The following is a 17,968-nucleotide window of genomic DNA, read 5'->3' on the forward strand; positions in this document are numbered from 1 at the left end:
TTTGAAACTGTACCATCTGTAATGTTGTGTTGTCTATGAATTTCATCTATAACTTCAAAAATTTGGACATCCTAACAGCTTTTTTAAAAAAATATTATTTGCTAATCTTGTGTGTTCCCCAGTCACACCATAATTACCCTGGTAGTCTGTTTATTTCTCTGTCTGATGATAGTAATGAGTCACTTTTGGTCCATCCTACACATACAGTACTACATTCAGTTGTTTTTTTTTCTTTGACTGCTAGACTGAGATTATAGATAGATTATAGATTATTTTATTGATGCATGAGGGGATTCTGTGAGTTTCAATAAGGACGTGAACGTTTACGTATTAAATCCTGCTTTTAGACAAACATTTGATATTCAGATTTAAGGTGAGCACAGAGAAACTAGAGCTAAAGAGAAATTCAGCCAGAGAATCATAAATAATTCCCCTGCACTTTCCTACTCGCAGGAGAAAACATGAAAAAGTGAGAAACTTTTATTGTCACCCAACACTAAGCTGTTACAGAGAGACAAAGGTTGCAAAGTTTCGAGTCGCCCTCTAGTGGTTACAGAAAGCGTTTGTTAGTGGGACCTTGCAGAGACTGAATCGAAACTGAAATACTTTCCTGAAAACGGCTGCGTTTGTTTTTTTCTTTTTGTCACAACCGGTTTACTTAGAGTTCCGGGTTTTGACTGGACAGTTCTTTCTCTAAGCTCTCTCAGATTTGCCGTCAACTGCTTTTATAAAATGTCAGAAATCTCTGAAATTGATGAAGGATTCTACTCCCGACAACTGTAAGTACCAGCGATGTTGTGCCAAAAAGTGCACACCTGTCAAAAAGTGACCGGCGGTATCGTCTAAAAAAATGAATGATTGCTGGTATTTAAATTGTTTTAAATGACTTATGACACTATGTGTTCTTTAATCTGCACAGTTATGTTCTGGGCCACGAGGCGATGCACCGAATGGGCTCAGCCAAGGTCCTCATAGCAGGAATGAAAGGTCTGGGAGTAGAAATAGCCAAGAATGTGGTCCTGTCCGGAGTTAAACATGTCACTGTCCATGACGAAGGAATGACAACATGGAGCGACCTGTCATCTCAGGTATCCAAGAGGGATGCGTTTGAGCTGATTGCATAAACACATAAATATACAACAAACTTTAGGAAGCCTGTGTGATGAAGGGTTACTAAACCGAGCTCATTGTGATCCTGGTAATGGGATTTTTGTTTTTTCAAACCTGTTTTTCTTTTCAAATGTTATTAGACTTTAGGATGAAACTGTGGCACTGATATTATTCCGTGATTAAATAAATCCTCAATATTTCAATGTTAAGTGATCAAATGATTGTGTTTTGCTTTTCATTTCTCGAGCGAGGACAACGCCTTCTTTATCATGCACTGGGAAACACCTGATACATTTTGAGATTTCTCTTTCACTCTTGAGCCTTGACACAGGCAAAACTTGCTCAGAATTACTGCTGAGCAAACTCAGTTTACTGATGATGGTCATCCATTCATTTATTTTCTTTCATTTATACAATTCAGAGTCATGGGGGGATGAGTGGAAGAGAATGGATGCATAGATGGATGGTCAAACGTAATAAAGCAGGTGGACCTTGGGTTGAAATTGTTTTGTCTTCAATTTTAATTGTTCCCAACAGTTTTTCCTGAAGGAGTCTCATCTTGGTCAGAACCGGGCTGCATGCTCGGTACAACAGTTGGCAGTTTTAAACCCACATGTGGTTGTGGAACACTATACTGGACCACTAGATGAAAACCTTCTTCTGCAATATCAGGTATTTTAATCTTTTTCCCAACAATACTGTGCTGATGTCCACTAAGGTTAAAATAATCTTTTTTTTTTTTAATTTCTGGAACCGAGAAACTTTCTGCCCTTCATTAAATTAATATTCAATTCATCAAGGCCAAATCACAGTGCACATCAAGCAAAAAACACCTTTCTGAGTAGGGGTGCTATGTTTTTACAGGTAGTGGTCCTCACTGACTCCTCATTGGAGGATCAGAAGCGTTTTGGGGAGCTGTGTCATTCACATGGAGTTAAGTTCATTGTAGCAGACACCAAGGGACTCTGTGGGTAAGATAAACTCTTGAACATGTACTAAATCAACATTATGGGACAATCAAGAGAAAACTCTCAATTGCAGTCAGCTGTTCTGTGACTTTGGGGAGAAATTTGAGGTCTTGGACCGGGATGGAGAGATGCCTGCATCAGTGATGATACAATCTATCTCTAAGGTAAAACTTTCCATTTTATTTTGTGCTAAAGCTAAATTGCAGATCCAGCCATACATTTTGAAATCCTCGTACTTCATTTATTTCTGTGTAATGTGTATAACAGATCGTATGAGAGGAACCCTAAGTGAATCCAAGATATGCTTTCAAACTCTGACCATTTTAATGACTAACAATCCTTGAACCAGATTGTCCAAGAAGTGTTGCAAATAGGTTTACTTAACAGGCTTAAGAATTGACAGTTAGCATGTCTTTATTTTAGGATAATCCTGGAGTGGTGATCTGCACAGATGACCAGAAGCACGGACTCTTCGATGGCGATAAAGTTATTTTTTCTGAAGTGCAAGGCATGACAGAACTAAACAATATGGCCCCCGTGGGAATTAAAGTCCGGGGTCAGTGTTGGCAATTTCTTTCCTCAAGTTTTCTTTTCATGACATTTTCAACCTCTATGACAATCACTACTCTAAAAATCTGATGCAATTAGAGATTTTTTTCTTTTTCTTCTTTATCTGTAAGTCATCTGCAGTCATTATAGTTTTATATTTTCAGCATTGGGTTTGTATTATTTTTCAGTAAATCTACTTTTAACTTTTTTAATTTCAATTTACCATAATAACCTTTGTCATTTGTCATCTCAATCATTAGGCCCGTATTCCTTCAGCATTGGTGACACTTCAGCCTTTTCTGAGTATGAACGGGGTGGAGTGGTGAATGAGGTTAAACAGCCAGTCCTGCTAAATTTTGTAGGTGCAAGCGTTTTGTTTCTACTTTAGCTTTTAAACAATAAATCCATTGTTAATGAAATAATCTCATTTTAATTGCAGAAACCACTGAGTGAGGCTTTACAGGACCATGATCTGCTGGTAATGAACGACTTTGGAAAAATATCTCGGCATCAGACCCTGCACTTGGCTTTCCAAGCACTCCATAGCTTTGTGAAGAAAGAAAAGCGACTCCCTGGTCTCTGGTCCCAGGTCTGTAAATCCAGCTACGGTGTTGTAGTTTAACCATTAAAGCAATTTACAGGACTGTTTCCACTCACTTGTTGGTGCTTCTACAGTCCGATGCAGATTACCTGCTAACCATAGTGAGAGAGCTAAATGAAGTCGCACAACTGGAAGAGCTAGATGAGGTCACAGTACAAAGCCTGTCGTACACAGCCCAGGGGGATTTGGCTCCCATCAATGCTTTCATAGGAGGCTTGGCTGCTCAGGAAGTCATTAAGGTGAGGTCTGAAGAAAATGCCTGAAAATGTTCATCTTTTGGGAGGGGGGAGGGGGGGTTCACTCATCATAAACGATTACTGTTTACACTGTATAATAAATAACATTTGTATTTAGCTGAGTTGACCAAGTATTGTGTGTCTTTTGTAATATTCCTGCAGGCATGCAGTAGGAAATTCACACCTCTTAAGCAGTGGCTATATTTTGATGCACTGGAGTGCCTGCCTGAGGATCAGCCGACAGAATGCTCATTTGCGATGGTATACCTTTAAAATATAGATTCCCGGGCTATCAAACAAGCTCTCCATTTGACTGATATAAACAGCATTAAGGCGCATTTAATCTGTCTCGTTTTCATAGAACGGCACAAGGTATGATGGACAGATTGCTGTGTTTGGCTCCGCGTTCCAGGAGAAGCTTCAACGGCAGAAGTATTTCCTGGTGAGGACTGATTTGATATTTGTCCAACAGAGGGCACACTCTGCACTGTAATGCAGAAACTCCATGTGTGTTTTTCTTTGATCTTGTCTGGTGTAAATGATGGCACATTCAGGAAAAAGCTGTGATTCAGGTGGCATTTCCTGGCATCTTTGTATAGGGGCTCTTTAACAGTATTTGGCACTTTCCCTGTTTCCTTTAAAAGTGTGATTTTGTGCTGGGTTAACATTTTTAAGGGAGACAGTGTATGCATTTTTTTTTTATCTTTGTCACAAACTCTGCAAGACATCAGGAAGTACAAGAGCAACTGAATGCCTAATCTCTATGTAGTGATGAGCAACAACAGGTGAATGACTTTCTGGAACATTGTAAAACACATCTGACAATTTCATTTTTTTCCTGTTATTTTCAAGGTTGGAGCTGGTGCTATCGGCTGTGAGCTTCTTAAAAACTTTGCCCTCATGGGGCTTGGTGCAGGAGATGATGGACACATCACCATAACAGACATGGACTCAATAGAAAGATCCAACTTGAACCGCCAATTCCTGTTCAGGACTCATGATGTCGGGGTGAGAAGCCACACAGTATATTGTATCACAATTCTGTAGTGAAAAATGTAAAAAAGTATCATAACACATCTCTTACTTACAGGAGAGGCTTGTGATGAAGGTATTATTACAGCCTGAGATGGCTTGTTTTAGTTAGTTTCCTAAGCGGCTCTATCAAAACAAAGCTAGATATTCATCTTGAATTGATTAACTCTTTATTATCATTTTGTTTTTAATACATTTTCTTGTTCACATACGTTATGTCACAGACTAACTTTTCCATTTTTGTGCGTTTGTCAATTGGCAGAAACCTAAATCAAAAGTTGCAGCCAGAGCTGCGTGTGACATAAACCCACAGATGAGAATCACAGCGCACCAGAATCGCCTGGATGCTGACAGTGAAGGAGTATACGACTACTGCTTCTTTATGGGCCTCGATGGAGTGGCTGCAGCCCTTGACAACGTGGAAGCCAGTAAGGACACTTACTGTCACTATATTATAAAATGAAATTACAAGTCAAAGTCATCTGTATTGTTAATATTGCCATAGGTTCGGGACATACCCACATACCCATGGTGTGCAAAAGAAGACTAATTATGAATAAGAAAAGAGATGTAAAAATATGGGGTATGGGTATTTAAAAAATGAGGTATTGGTGTAAAAATAACAAATTATACAAATGTTATTATAGCCTATATACAGTATTTCAGTCTACATATAAGATGTCAAGTATAAAAATTATTTTGCAGTCTATAGAAATGATATAAAAACATTCACAGTTTATATTTACAGTAAGTATAAGGACTGTACGTGTACATTTCTAAGCTTTAACCCACTGTTTTTGATGGTCAGGGGTCTATCTTGATGGACGCTGTGTGCAACACCAGAAGCCAATGCTGGAGGGGGGCACTCTAGGGACCAAAGGTCACACCCTGGTGGTGGTTCCTCACCTGACGGAGTCTTATGGACCGGCTAAATCAAGTTCTAGCAATGCTATACCACTGTGTACTCTCAAGAACTTCCCCCACCGCATTGAGCACACATTGCAGGTATAAAATCAAGTTGTCCAGCTTTGTGTTCACTTTTGTTGTAATGGGAATTTATTGCATCTAAAACCAGATGTAATATTGGCATATAGTTTAGTAATTAGCACAAAGAACTGGGATTGTTCTGTGTGATATTAAAAAGTGTCACTAGTGCTAGATAAAATCAGGGTATCACCAAAATCAGTGCAATGCAGACTCCACCCAAGACCTGCTGAGGTAATGCTGTTAAAATTCATATTAGCTGTTAAACATAACAATGACCAAAACATTTGAAATGACTGCAGACTTTCTTTTGCACAGTGCTCTGCAAAATAAAGTCTTTTTTATTGTGTTATTAATTCTTTTTTCACTAATCTGGTCTTGTAATTGTTTCAGTGGGCGAGGGACCAGTTTGAAGGACTGTTCAAACAGACACCTGAAAATGTAAATTTCTTCGTGAGGTAAGATACGATGATACCATCCTCGTGCGATTTTCCTGTGTTGGCGCCAAAAGCAAGACGGTGTCTTCACCAGTCTGGTGTTACTTAGCGTGATCATTTTACGATGCTTTTCCACTTTCTTACAAAGCATTCCAGCGCACCTACAAAACAGCTAATGAAGTGGTTCAAGCTTGTTATTTAGTTTTATTAACAGGAAAACATTTGGTTGGCTTTCAGCAGTAAAGCCCTTGTAAGAAATTACATAAACAGTCTGTCTTGCCAAGTCTCCTCTCTGTAATGTATAATCCACAGCAGCTCTAACACAGTTTTCTACTAATAATAGATGCATTCTTTGATAATTAGAGGCTTTGTGGTTTAGGAACCATCCATCAAATTTTAAAAAAGAGATTAGATGACAGGAAAGAGTGCTATATGATGTGAAATGGATGAATCAGTGAATCTGCTGGATTTTAATTGTAAGATTTAAGTACATGGCTAATCTTTAAAAATTAATAACCCCTGTATCAAGCTTTACATAATGCATTGACCTAATTATAACACACCGAAGTGTCATCAAAGGCAGATTTAAGCTTCCAGGTCGAAACTGTGTCTGAGTACTGAGGCTCGGAGCCATCCTAATCCAGCCATGTTTTGAGATTTGTCTCTGTTTGTTTTAGTGAGATTCAACTTAATCTGCCACGACAGTAAAAGCATTTACTCTCTTTCTTGTTTCTATATGGAAACAAAAACTGGGCCTAGAGCAAAAATGGTGCTTGTGAGTTTAAACAACCATTCAAATTTTTCATATTGCACAGTTTTTTAGAGATAAGGGCACTTGTCTACTAAGATAACCAGTTTTTCCCGGCCCTCCTTCTAGCGCAATCCTGGAAAAGTTTTCTGGGCATTTTTATGAGACAGATCAGCTACATGTCATAGTCCAGCAAATATTAAGTCATGGTTCATGAGGTTATGGAAAGGAAGTTTTTTTTTTTGTTGCTGCTGTTTTAATGCCACACCCATACAGTTCTGTGTACAGCTATGAGTATGCATGTTCCTGTTCAGGCATGTTTTTTGTTTCCTGAGCGAGCGCATATTAATGGCGCAAGAACTACCCATGTGTGGGTTTAGAGTTGTACTGACCAGCACCTGATAAACTTACTCAACACTGTCTTTTCTGCCTATGAGTCGAAACACTCAGAGAAATCCCCCCTTTGAGTCACTTTCAAGACAACACTCAAAAGATTTTTTTAGTCATTCTCTTCTGTGACACAGGGATAAACAGTTTTGGGGGGTTTTCCAGTAAGGCTTTAGTCAGGTTGACGTTGCAGGTCATGTATGCCACGTGTGTTGTTTTTAAAGTTTACTTTCAGCCAAGTCATGTTGCAAATAAAAATCTAATCTTTTATTGTGAAGGTTCAACCCACAGAATGCATCAAATATATTATTATTACTTTTCGATAGCCTGCGCTTTGTCTTTGTGCTCAGCCAATGATTATTATTATTATTTGCTCTGTCACTGAATACAACTATTGCTGCTTTATTTTCCACAGGGATACGGCATTTATAAAGCGAACTCTAGATCTTGGTGACACTGAGGCCTTGGAGATTCTCGGAGGAGTGTGGAGCAGCCTGCATGACATGGGAGCTGGAGGACAGCGTCCAAAATCCTGGGAAGACTGTGTGCGCTGGGCACGTTGCAAGTGGGAGACCCTGTTTAACAACGACATCCGTCAGCTTCTGCACTGTTTCCCTCCCGATGAGGTAAAAAAGCAACTATTCTGGTGCCAAAAATGTAACATGTGTAATTTGTCTCCATGAACACACAGGGGCACTGTTGTGCAGGTAAGATATTTGCATTCCAAACAGTTAAACACTATGGTGAGATATTTGAACAATAGGAATTGCATTTTTCACATTTCACTTCATGGAGTACTGCAGCATATTTCCCCAGGAGTAGATGGCAACATTAGCCCTGATGAAAACCTGAAAAGCACTACTGATAAACATCTTTGAGGGTCTCTGAGGGGTTTTTTAGTCTGTTGAAACGTGCAGACAGAGCGGTGTCACATGTTGCTGTCATACCTTTGGTGTGGGAGGATGGACAGATCAGTATCAACCCAAACAAACCCTCACTAACCCAAGACTTAGAACACTAACAAGCTGTTTTCTAACAGAGCTCCAGCAGTGTTTTGCAATGTTTTAATATTTATTAATGCAGCTTTTGGTATGGCATTTTTTTATTATTAAATATAAATTTTCTCTTATCTAATCATCACAGCACATGATGCTGAAACTCTGCGTCATTTGTGGTTTTGGCTTTGGTTCTCTCTCTTTTTTCCCCCTCCATACTTCTCTTTGTCCTAGTTACGTAAAAAGAGTTATAGTTTTATTGTTCTCGTTGACAGTCAGTTTTCACCACAGACTTTCTGGGGGAACTATAATAAGGAAGCTAATGTCAGTTAAAAGTCAAAAGCTAAACTGACCAAAGCTGGTACACGGGCAACACTGATGACTGCACGGCTACTCTGCTCTATGTTGCCACAGCATCTCAAGTTGGAAAAGTAAAAAATACAAGAAGTGACGGGTGAGAGAAGTGGATTGACTGACTGCTTTATCTTAAACATCTAAATACAGCAAAAAGAACAACAAAATAGAGAAAAAGAACAAAAAATAAATTGAGTTTCTACCATATCTCTCTATACCACACAATTTATATGTTCAAAAGGGAGTCTACACTCATTTGATCTAACCCTGCTTAATACTATTTAATAATTTACAACTCACTCTTCATCGGTACTTAACCTGACAGTATACATGTATGACTATTGAATGAGTGTAGATGAAATGACAAGAGATTTAAAGGTATCCTGTCATAGAATTTGCTGTATTAGTGAGACAAATGATATTCAGCTCTTAAACTGCTTAATTAACAGCAATTAATTGAATTGTTGATAAATTTGGCCCTGTAGTTATTTGGTTCAACAACCACAACAAAGTTGATTTCAAGTAGAAATTTCCATTATTAAAGTCACTTTTATTCTTAAGTCTCTACAAGAAAAAAGAACAATTGGTCAAAGAACCTTAGGAGGCCCCAAAAAGCCTTAAATGAAAGTGTTATCCTTCTTTTTAAGGACAAATCACTGTTTTGGCCCCCTCTGACCCTGAAGAGAAGGCTAACAACATGCCTGATTCTGAAAAGGACAATGTTGTTGGTGCCTTTTGGCTGTTATACAATGCCCCCCCTGCAGTGAAAACTGGCACCACCAGTAGGAGACTCTCTCTTTCTCGGCATATGGACCATTTGGAAACATCAAAGCTCTCAAGTCCCTTTGTTCCTTTATCAGACATACAAATTGTGTAGTCAACACACAGCTGATAACAATATTAGTGTGACTGCACCAAAGGAAGGCAGTTGACTTGCTTTGTTAGAATAGTAAAGTAGTTGTCAGGCTTTATCCAGTAAATCACTAATGCACTGAAGTCGTCATGCATTAAATATCATATAAGCTGAAAATGTAAAACCTAATCTGTTTACTCGTGTGTTTTTGTTTGGAATATAGCGTCACCTTCATTATATGTAAGGCAAAGATCTCACCATGACAGTCATAGGTTTACTCACCAAGTTACACTTATATTTATATAAATGTTTTTAAAGAATAAAAGTGAAATGATTTTGCATCTGTTACTCGTTGTGATAAAGGGATTTTCTTCTGCCTCTGTTTAGAAGACCACTCATGGCTTGCCCTTCTGGTCTGGATCCAAGAGATGCCCTCACCCCCTGACCTTTGATCCTAGCAATGTGAGTAGTGTCTGGTCCAGTTCTTCATCCAGTAGCAATCATATACATAGTAGATGGTAATGAGAAAACATACCACAGTATACTGATAACCACTCACATTCCTTCTTTATCTTGTCTGATAGTGGCTCTTCCTCACTCTGACCATATAATTGAGTCTTATCTCAGGTACACACGGGCAATAAAAGAGAGATAATAATCTGCTTTCTAGACACATTCAATTCATGTTCTTCTCCTTATCAGTGAATTGAAAGCAGCGTTGCAGAGAAGTGAAATAATGGAACTGTACTGTGCTTGTTTGATAAGTAGAAGTTACTGCCACTCTATGCACAATATAGATGCACATTTTTGGGAACACTGGAGAAATTATTGCAGCTATATATTCCATTAAGGGAAGTAATTGGCATTACTTTAACATTGTTCTGACTCTATTCTCCTTTTTTAATACGTTTCTTTCCACAGTTTCACCATGATGGCAGTGCTTCTGTAATAGACCGTGTTTAACTAGGATGTTAAATGTATTTTCCAAAACATTATATTTTCTTCTTCATCAAGACTATGTGATTGTTGTGTTGTAGACTACTCATATTGAGTATGTGATGGCTGGAGCTAATCTGTATGGGCAAATCTATGGGATCAAAGGGACAAGGGACTTGACCTCCATCAGAGGAATCTTAGAAAATGTCCATGTGCCAGCTTTCACTCCCAAGTCCTCCGTGAAGATTCATGTTACTGACAAGGAGATGGAGGAGGAGAAAAACCGTGAATGCGATGATGCTGGTCAGTTAGTTCAATTTTTTATTGTTACCAACTCGCTTTCTTCCAGCACGTCTTATCTTTACATATTTTTCTCTTTCTCTGCCACAGAAAAGATCAGACTTGAGGAGTTGAAAGGAAAGTTGGCCTCGCCCTCTCTGAAGAGCTCAGCTCAGATGTACCCTATCGACTTTGAGAAGGTAGGGCAATAGGACAATGACACCTCTGCCTCAGACAGAGAAGCTGCAGATAGTGACATCTTCATCTGAGCTGATTCAACAGTGGTTTTAGCAGGGTAGAGTTATATATTTTTAAACCGTCCTTCCTTCTTTCAAAAATTGTAGCAATATAATGATTATTTAGTCAGACAACTCAGATATAAAATGTGCACTTTTATGTGAGAACTGGTTTGCGGACTGTCAAACAGCATACACAGATTCCTGAAGGGAGACTTCCCTTATTAAAACATTGTCACTCTAGACATTAAGTTACGTTTGGCACTTGGCTGGCATTCTAAATATTCATAAAAGTTCATCTAATCTAGAAAGTTATTTAGGAGTGTAGACTAGATATAATCCCCAGTTCCCAAAGCAATCGTTTCCTTCCAATGTATTTCCTAAAAGTCAGTCACACGTTGGAGTAAAGCGATTTTCTTAATAGGACAGCACTTTCCCAGTGACAGTATCCCTAACACTCTATATTCTTCCTTGATATCCTCTGGGAAACATGGCCACAAATCACATTCAAACGAGGCAACCCCATGGTTTAAGATGCCATCCATACACTTTGTTCCATTTGTTTTCTCCATTTCCTCTCGTCTTTCTGTACTTGTAAACTTTTGAATGCCAGGTAAAAATAATTTCAATAGTTTAGCTTTAACTACAAATGCATTATAAGTTTAAAAATTAAGCAAATTTTCAGTGTGGCACATTGCCGTTGCTGCGCATTAGCCAACTTGAAAAACAAAGTAAAACATCTTGGGTCCAGTTTCAAGTTTTGACTCCGGTTAGTAGCTTAATTAATAAATGACAAAATAAATGGAAAAAAAGAACAGGCTCTAAATTAACTATAAATCTATATCCTCCAAGACTTAATGTAACTATTAACTCAAAATCTGTTTAAATAAAAATTAACAGTTGTAAGCATAAAAGAATTGTGCAGTAAATAAGCCATTTCCTTATTTAATCATTTATTCCTCCCTACTGGAACTTTTTTCCTCAGCATCTGGCATGTCCTGTTGGACAGGACTGGATCCTGTAATAACTGTAATAGCCAACATCTGGACACTGGGCATAACAAAGTCTTTTCTAAACCTCCGTTATGGAAGAGTTTACAATAAACTCTGCCCACAAAGTAGCTGTGCCATATTACCCCATGAATAAGATACTGTTGCTCAACAAAAGGTAAACGCAGGTCAAGATGCCGCTGCTGAGTGATAGAGATTGTTATTAAAATAATTTAGAGAAGGTAAATGACTTTAAATGAGATTCTGATAACACATGCAATGAACCAAGAAAGACTCTAATGAAGGTGCATGAGGTAAGTCAGCTAAATATCAAATGTTGTCTTGAATAAGAACAAGACTCCCAAACCCGCTTTTCTTCATCTTTATCCCTCTGTGCCCTGGTCAGGCTGTGGATAGATGGAATGTGTGTAGGAGGGTTTCAAAGGCATCAGGTTGCCAGCTTGGAGCTTCCTCGCAACCCCTAAAGCAAACCTGGAGTGACAGTCACCTCCTAGCTTTTGTAGAGCTGCACTAGCAGAGGCATGACCTCACTGGCCACGTCGATCACAACAGGAATCTGATTTCCACTGCTTTCTGACAGGGTACTAAGTCATTTATCAGAGTGACTGAAGCGACATAACAACAAAGCAGGCAAAGCTCAAAGAGGGCACAGAGAATGACATCACTGAGTATGTCACTGGACGTGGATGTGGCTTTGAACTGTCCCACTGGCAATTTATAATGTTGTTAATACTGTTAAGCTGCCCTTCTGTTTTTTGTCATTATATGTAATTGCTGTTCATGGGTATTAAGCGTCCTAGTGTTATATCTTAATTAAAAAATATTTAATGTTCCTACTCATACAGGATGATGACAGCAATTTCCACATGGACTACATTGTTGCTGCATCTAACCTGAGAGCAGAAAACTATGACATCCCTGCAGCTGATCGTCACAAGGTCAGTATTTTCACTGTGTGAAACATCTAATTGTATGTATACATAGTAAAAACAAATGAAAAATATGGACAAAGATCTAAGAGATGAAGTTGAGCCGAGGGGCGAATGAGACAAAACAGACCTGCCGACTGCTCCCCCTCCCTGTAGGTCATGTTTTTCCTAGGTGCTGCACACACCTGCCCTAAAGCCACAAAAACAGCCCCCTCACCTATTGTTCACAGAGCAGAACTAATCACGGCACTTTACCTGTCGCCTGGGAGGTGACACCTGAGCCAGGCCTTGTACCAGCTGCCACAGTGACATACACAGCCAAGACATGGACATGGATGGGGGGGGGGGTTACCCCTAGGAGATGGGGGACAAAACAGAGTTTGCCTTGTGTAATCAGACATTTCCACATTTTGCGTCATCTTTGCAAATAACTTCTCCTTTAGTCACAATTTAACCAATACATAATAAACATACAGTATATCAGTAATGCAAGACCACATGAGGGCTAGACTCTAATATATTTGTAACTGTCAAAGGTAAAAATACTCATCATGCAACATCATCAGTATATTGTGTATATGTATGTATATACAGCTAGGTCCATGTTTTGTTGGACTAAGACACAATTTTTGTTGCTTTGTCCACTCAGTTCTGGAAAAATGTGACTAAATCTGAGCAGAGAGTATAGACCAGTACATTTCAGAAATCATCCTGCTGCTTTTGTCAGCAGTCACATCATTAATCATCAATAGTGGCCCAGATCCACTGGCAGCCATCCCTACCCATGAAATAACCTAGCCTCCATCATATGTGACAGATAAGGTGGCATGCTCGGAATCATGTTTCTCTCCTTCTCTATACTTTTGCCCTCCCATCACTCTGGAACAAGTTCATCTTTATGCCCATGTTTTTTTTTTCCAGAACTGTGCAGGTTCTTTTAGATATTTTCTGGCAAAGCTTAATCTGGTGTCTTGTACAACCTTGTACATTAGAAAGTTTTTCTTAAAAAATTGTGATTGGTGTATTTTGCTTTCTATTCAATTCAATTTTATTTATACAGCACCAAATCACAACAACAGTAGCCTCAAGGCGCTTTATATTGTAAGGTAAAGACCCAACAATAATGCAATAAAGTGCCTCATATTAAAGTTGAAGTGAAAAGCTATAAAATACAAATTCAGCACTTTGAATCAACTTCAGATGTTATATCTGATTTATATGTCCATACGTAACAAGGGGACAGGTCTTAACTGACTGATAAGCCATGAAATTACTTGTAAACATACCTGTAACCAGTGTTGGGAAGGTTACTTTTAAAATGTATTCCATTACAGAATACAGAATACATGCCCCAAAATGTATTCTGTAACGTATTCCGTTACGTTACTCAATGAGAGTAACGTATTCTGAATACTTTGGATTACTTAATATATTATCATGCTGTTTACAACCACATGAATGTACTATTGCTGTGATTTATTACTGTTACTGAAGGTCCGCGGTAAACCGTAGTAAAGGGACCTCTGGCTAATACGGTGGGTTCTGTGTCGGGCTCGTAGCCGAAAAATAGCTTTACTTTGTTGTCTGGGTCAACTTTGCTAGCGAGAGACAGAGAGAGGCGTTGAAAGGCTGCTCCAACGGAACTTATTGTTTTTGGAGGAAAACAGGAACACGGTGTACAGTCGAGTCTTAATAGCTTACTTACAACTGGGCTCGTCAGGCACTCTTCTTGGCTGCAGTGGTTATTATTATATTTACATGCTTTCAGCTCCCGTTTTTGCTCGATGACAGCTCATACTTTTCCTTTTTCTCCCTCCCTCGCTGACAGACACATAACGTGTATGGCAGTCCATTCTCCCTGCAGCACGGACTACACTGCCTATGATGCTACATTCTTTAGAGCTATACCTGTAGCATTCTGCCTATTAGTTTAGCACAACAACAACAGGCGCTCTCTCACCCAGGAAACACGCAGAGAGAGCGTCACCCTGTAACCATGGCAACCGTAACGCTGCCGCCTGGAACAACAGAACGTAGCTTTCAAACAAAACCCAAACTGTCCTGACCCGCAACAATATGAAACAGGGAAGTACCGCTGTGTAATCCATTTATTTCAACAAAGTAACTGTATTCTAAATACCACCTTTTTAAACGGTAACTGTAACGGAATACAGTTACTCATATTTTGTATTTTAAATACGTAACGGCGGTACATGTATTCCGTTACTCCCCAACACTGCCTGTAACTAAAATAAAAGAAAACTTCTAGTACTTCAGAACTAACAGAGTAAACGAATTAAGTTTCTTTCTACCAGTGAAATGTTGTAAAACACGAGTTTATATTTGTTGGATCACGTTAGGATTGTACTGAAAGTGACTGAAGATAACTGAAATATTTTCTTGCCACTACATGACACTGCGATGTGAAAGTGAACGTTCCACTGTCACCTTTGCAGAGTAAGCGCATTGCCGGAAGGATCATCCCTGCCATAGCCACCACGACAGCCGCGGTGGCAGGCCTCATGTGCCTGGAGCTGTATAAGCTGGTTCAGGGTCACCAAAAGATCAGCTCTTACCGCACGGCTTACATCAACCTGGCCGTCCAGTACTTTGTCATGTCCCAGCCGAGCCGGCCTCAGCAGTTTGAAGTGAGTAACAGCTCCATATGACCACAGCTTTATTTTAGTTATAGTGGTTTTAGGGAAGAGATCAATAAAGCTTTCAGCCACATATGGGACCTGAGTAAGGCACTTTATAAAGTCTGACAGACCCTTACTGTGTAACGTACTTTCATAATTTAAACCTGTCTATTTTGAGGATAAATCTGGTGGGTTCTTTGTAGATTCATGTCCTTCCTTTTTTAGTGGAAAGCATTAAGCCATGAATGAGTGCTCTCAGAGTAAAAGCCCACTTTTGGCCCTCAGTATCTTGAATATACTGTAAGCCCATTCTTTAACTAGCTCAGTATAATCCTTAGCATATTTCAGTGCAGGCAAGGCATAAAACAAATTCATGCATGTTTGGACAAATTAAGTGAATTCAAAGCAACCCTATTCCCTGAAGCCAGTGTCCTTCTGGGCTCAGTACCACATGCTAGACACATTTAAGGTCAGGTTTGAGAGAATATCATGCCAATTAATTTTACAGCACTCTTACATCTCACTGTAGGTCACCTCTGGAGGTAATCAAATACTAGACTGGAATGCTCCAGCTTTCCCACTCAGGGCACTAAACCCCTGACAGGGTCAGTAGTTGGGGTAACTGTGTCCTGTGGGGCTTGAGGGTACTCTGAGACAGTGTGGGTCTGGTTTCAGCTTTGGTTACAGGGGAAAATTCAGCCTCTGCATAAAACGCTGTCATGATGACAGAAGCAGCTGTGACTTTTGGAGGTTTGGAGGTTCCAGACGTGCCTTCTTCCTCTCTCCGTTCTTACAGTTGTTGCCTGTAAATTTGTTGATGTTTGCATATACTTTTCTATTTTTTCATGCCTTCTGAAATTTTCTGAGATGTATTAACATTTCCAAAGCAGCACGGGACACTGGAGTCAGTCATTAAAATAATCAGTCACAGTGACGGAGTAGCTGACATCATCCCAGCCAGAAGGTTTATTCAAGTATTCAAGTACTGAATCGGACAGATGGGCAGACATTACATTTTTCAGACGCAGGCTCTTTCTTCATGGGTTGAGGCTCTGGGTTTTAAGCTTTTGTTTATTCAACAGAGGACCCAAAGGAGACAGGACACCCACAGCCAGAACAGCATTTTTAGAGTTAAAGATAAATCCTAAAGTAATACCGGAAGGCATTCATAAATCAGGAACACACATGCAATTATATGAGAAACAGAGAATGAGGGTTAGCTGCCAAACCTTCAGCCATATAATGTGGGACATAGTGCCAAAGAAAACATTTTGGGTTTTGTGGTTAGTTTAAATTCATAATTTATACCAAGCATTGTAATTGATAGTCTCTCTTTATTTGTTTGTATTTACTCTTTCAATATGGCATCAATTCTAGTTTCTCATCCCTCTATTTATTGTAAAAATAGTTTGAATGTGCACATGTCATTATCATGAGTATATCAGCAACAACATATATTTTGACTAGTTGAAATAAATTGGATAATTTTATTTATGAGATTGTAATTGGCAAAGTTTTTATTAACCTTTTTAAGGGATCCTTGTTATGGATTCATGAAAAGCCAATAATAATTTAACCTAAATATTGACACAGATTTTGGCCTCAGATATCCAGTATGAGACTAACTTAATCATCCGGGGTCAAAGGTCCAGGGTGTCTATGCCTTTGTTGATATATATTGATATTTTTAAACAAATTGATTCCCTGTAAACATCCCCTATGCATGAATGTGATGTATATATTATGTGACTAGTTAAAGAGATCACATAAAATAAGAGTCCTGCAATCCTTGATTAACGCATTAATATGCTGAAATAAATTAGTGTGGAAATATACATAAATGGTGTACATATAAATGATTTTAGATATCATAAATTCGACAACGACACAGAAGGCAAAGCCATTTCTTTTATATTCTCTTATCTCTCTAATGTAAGATTAGAGTTTTTGGGAGACAGCCTTTGAAGCAACTGCAGGCATGCAGCTGTTAAAAATCACTGATCAGACATGCAGTATTAAGGTCTCAGCTTACTTTTGCAATGGCTTAGACCCCTCCCCTTATGAGATCAGTCTCAGTTCATTAATATCAAGTAACAACAGTCACATCTTGCTGGTTGTGCAGGTGGGCCACCCAGTGTTGTTCCAAAGTGACGTTAATGACATTACTCCATTGCTAGATTCTGGGCAGTCATCATAACTTTACTGGTAGTGCCACAGTTCTGATCGCCTAAGTGCTTATGGAAAATGTGTTTTTAATCTGGTCATACACAGCTGTCACTAAATAACCCTTTAACTTAGCTCTTAAACTAAAATAAATGACTCCCAATGCCCCCATTGTCTTAATAATTTTCCAGGATTTCTTGCAGCTGTTTGGCAAAATATGGAAATTTCCTGGTATTTCCCTGCTGCTGTCCTCTGTATAGAGGTAGAGATATGTAAACAAGAGGTTTGTCCTTGTCTGCTCAACACTCTTTTGCGTAGCATTCCTCCCAATGTTATGTTTTTTAGTTGGGGAGACAAGGCCAAGTCATCAAAGGCAGACCGAGAGTAACAAGTTCCTAAAACCTCTTTTACTAAAGGATCATAATATAATACAGCCATAGACTGCTGACTGTAATTAAAAGGTGCACATAGCCAGACATGATGAGCAGCAGCAAGGTAGTTTTCACAAAGACTTCCATACAA

The 17,968-nt window shown here is 39.0% G+C and overlaps 1 protein-coding gene across 2 annotated transcripts in view; it reads left to right on the forward strand.

Moving 5' to 3' along the window:
• Window positions 1–674: 674 nt before the first annotated feature.
• The window catches only part of uba7 (ubiquitin-like modifier activating enzyme 7), a 33,065-nt gene continuing 15,771 nt past the window's right edge, over window positions 675–17,968 (forward strand). Inside the window, exons 1-21 of one of the 2 annotated variants that reach the window (XM_006783482.3) lie at window positions 675–779; window positions 920–1,088; window positions 1,648–1,782; window positions 1,975–2,081; window positions 2,152–2,242; window positions 2,502–2,634; window positions 2,888–2,985; window positions 3,067–3,216; window positions 3,303–3,467; window positions 3,627–3,725; window positions 3,826–3,906; window positions 4,317–4,472; window positions 4,759–4,924; window positions 5,305–5,501; window positions 5,874–5,938; window positions 7,468–7,678; window positions 9,642–9,716; window positions 10,292–10,493; window positions 10,581–10,669; window positions 12,561–12,653; window positions 15,101–15,292. In XM_006783482.3, coding sequence (XP_006783545.2) covers window positions 733–779; window positions 920–1,088; window positions 1,648–1,782; window positions 1,975–2,081; window positions 2,152–2,242; window positions 2,502–2,634; window positions 2,888–2,985; window positions 3,067–3,216; window positions 3,303–3,467; window positions 3,627–3,725; window positions 3,826–3,906; window positions 4,317–4,472; window positions 4,759–4,924; window positions 5,305–5,501; window positions 5,874–5,938; window positions 7,468–7,678; window positions 9,642–9,716; window positions 10,292–10,493; window positions 10,581–10,669; window positions 12,561–12,653; window positions 15,101–15,292 — 2,721 coding nt within the window. In that variant the 5' untranslated portion in view covers window positions 675–732. Of the gene's footprint in view, window positions 780–919; window positions 1,089–1,647; window positions 1,783–1,974; window positions 2,082–2,151; window positions 2,243–2,501; window positions 2,635–2,887; window positions 2,986–3,066; window positions 3,217–3,302; window positions 3,468–3,626; window positions 3,726–3,825; window positions 3,907–4,316; window positions 4,473–4,758; window positions 4,925–5,304; window positions 5,502–5,873; window positions 5,939–7,467; window positions 7,679–9,641; window positions 9,717–10,291; window positions 10,670–12,560; window positions 12,654–15,100; window positions 15,293–17,968 lie in introns of both variants that reach the window. The other variant, XM_087841325.1, reaches the window with a different exon arrangement.

This window comes from Neolamprologus brichardi, chromosome 5 (assembly GCF_056152115.1).
Source record: "Neolamprologus brichardi isolate AB-2024 chromosome 5, ASM5615211v1, whole genome shotgun sequence".
Lineage (NCBI taxonomy): Eukaryota > Metazoa > Chordata > Actinopteri > Cichliformes > Cichlidae > Neolamprologus > Neolamprologus brichardi.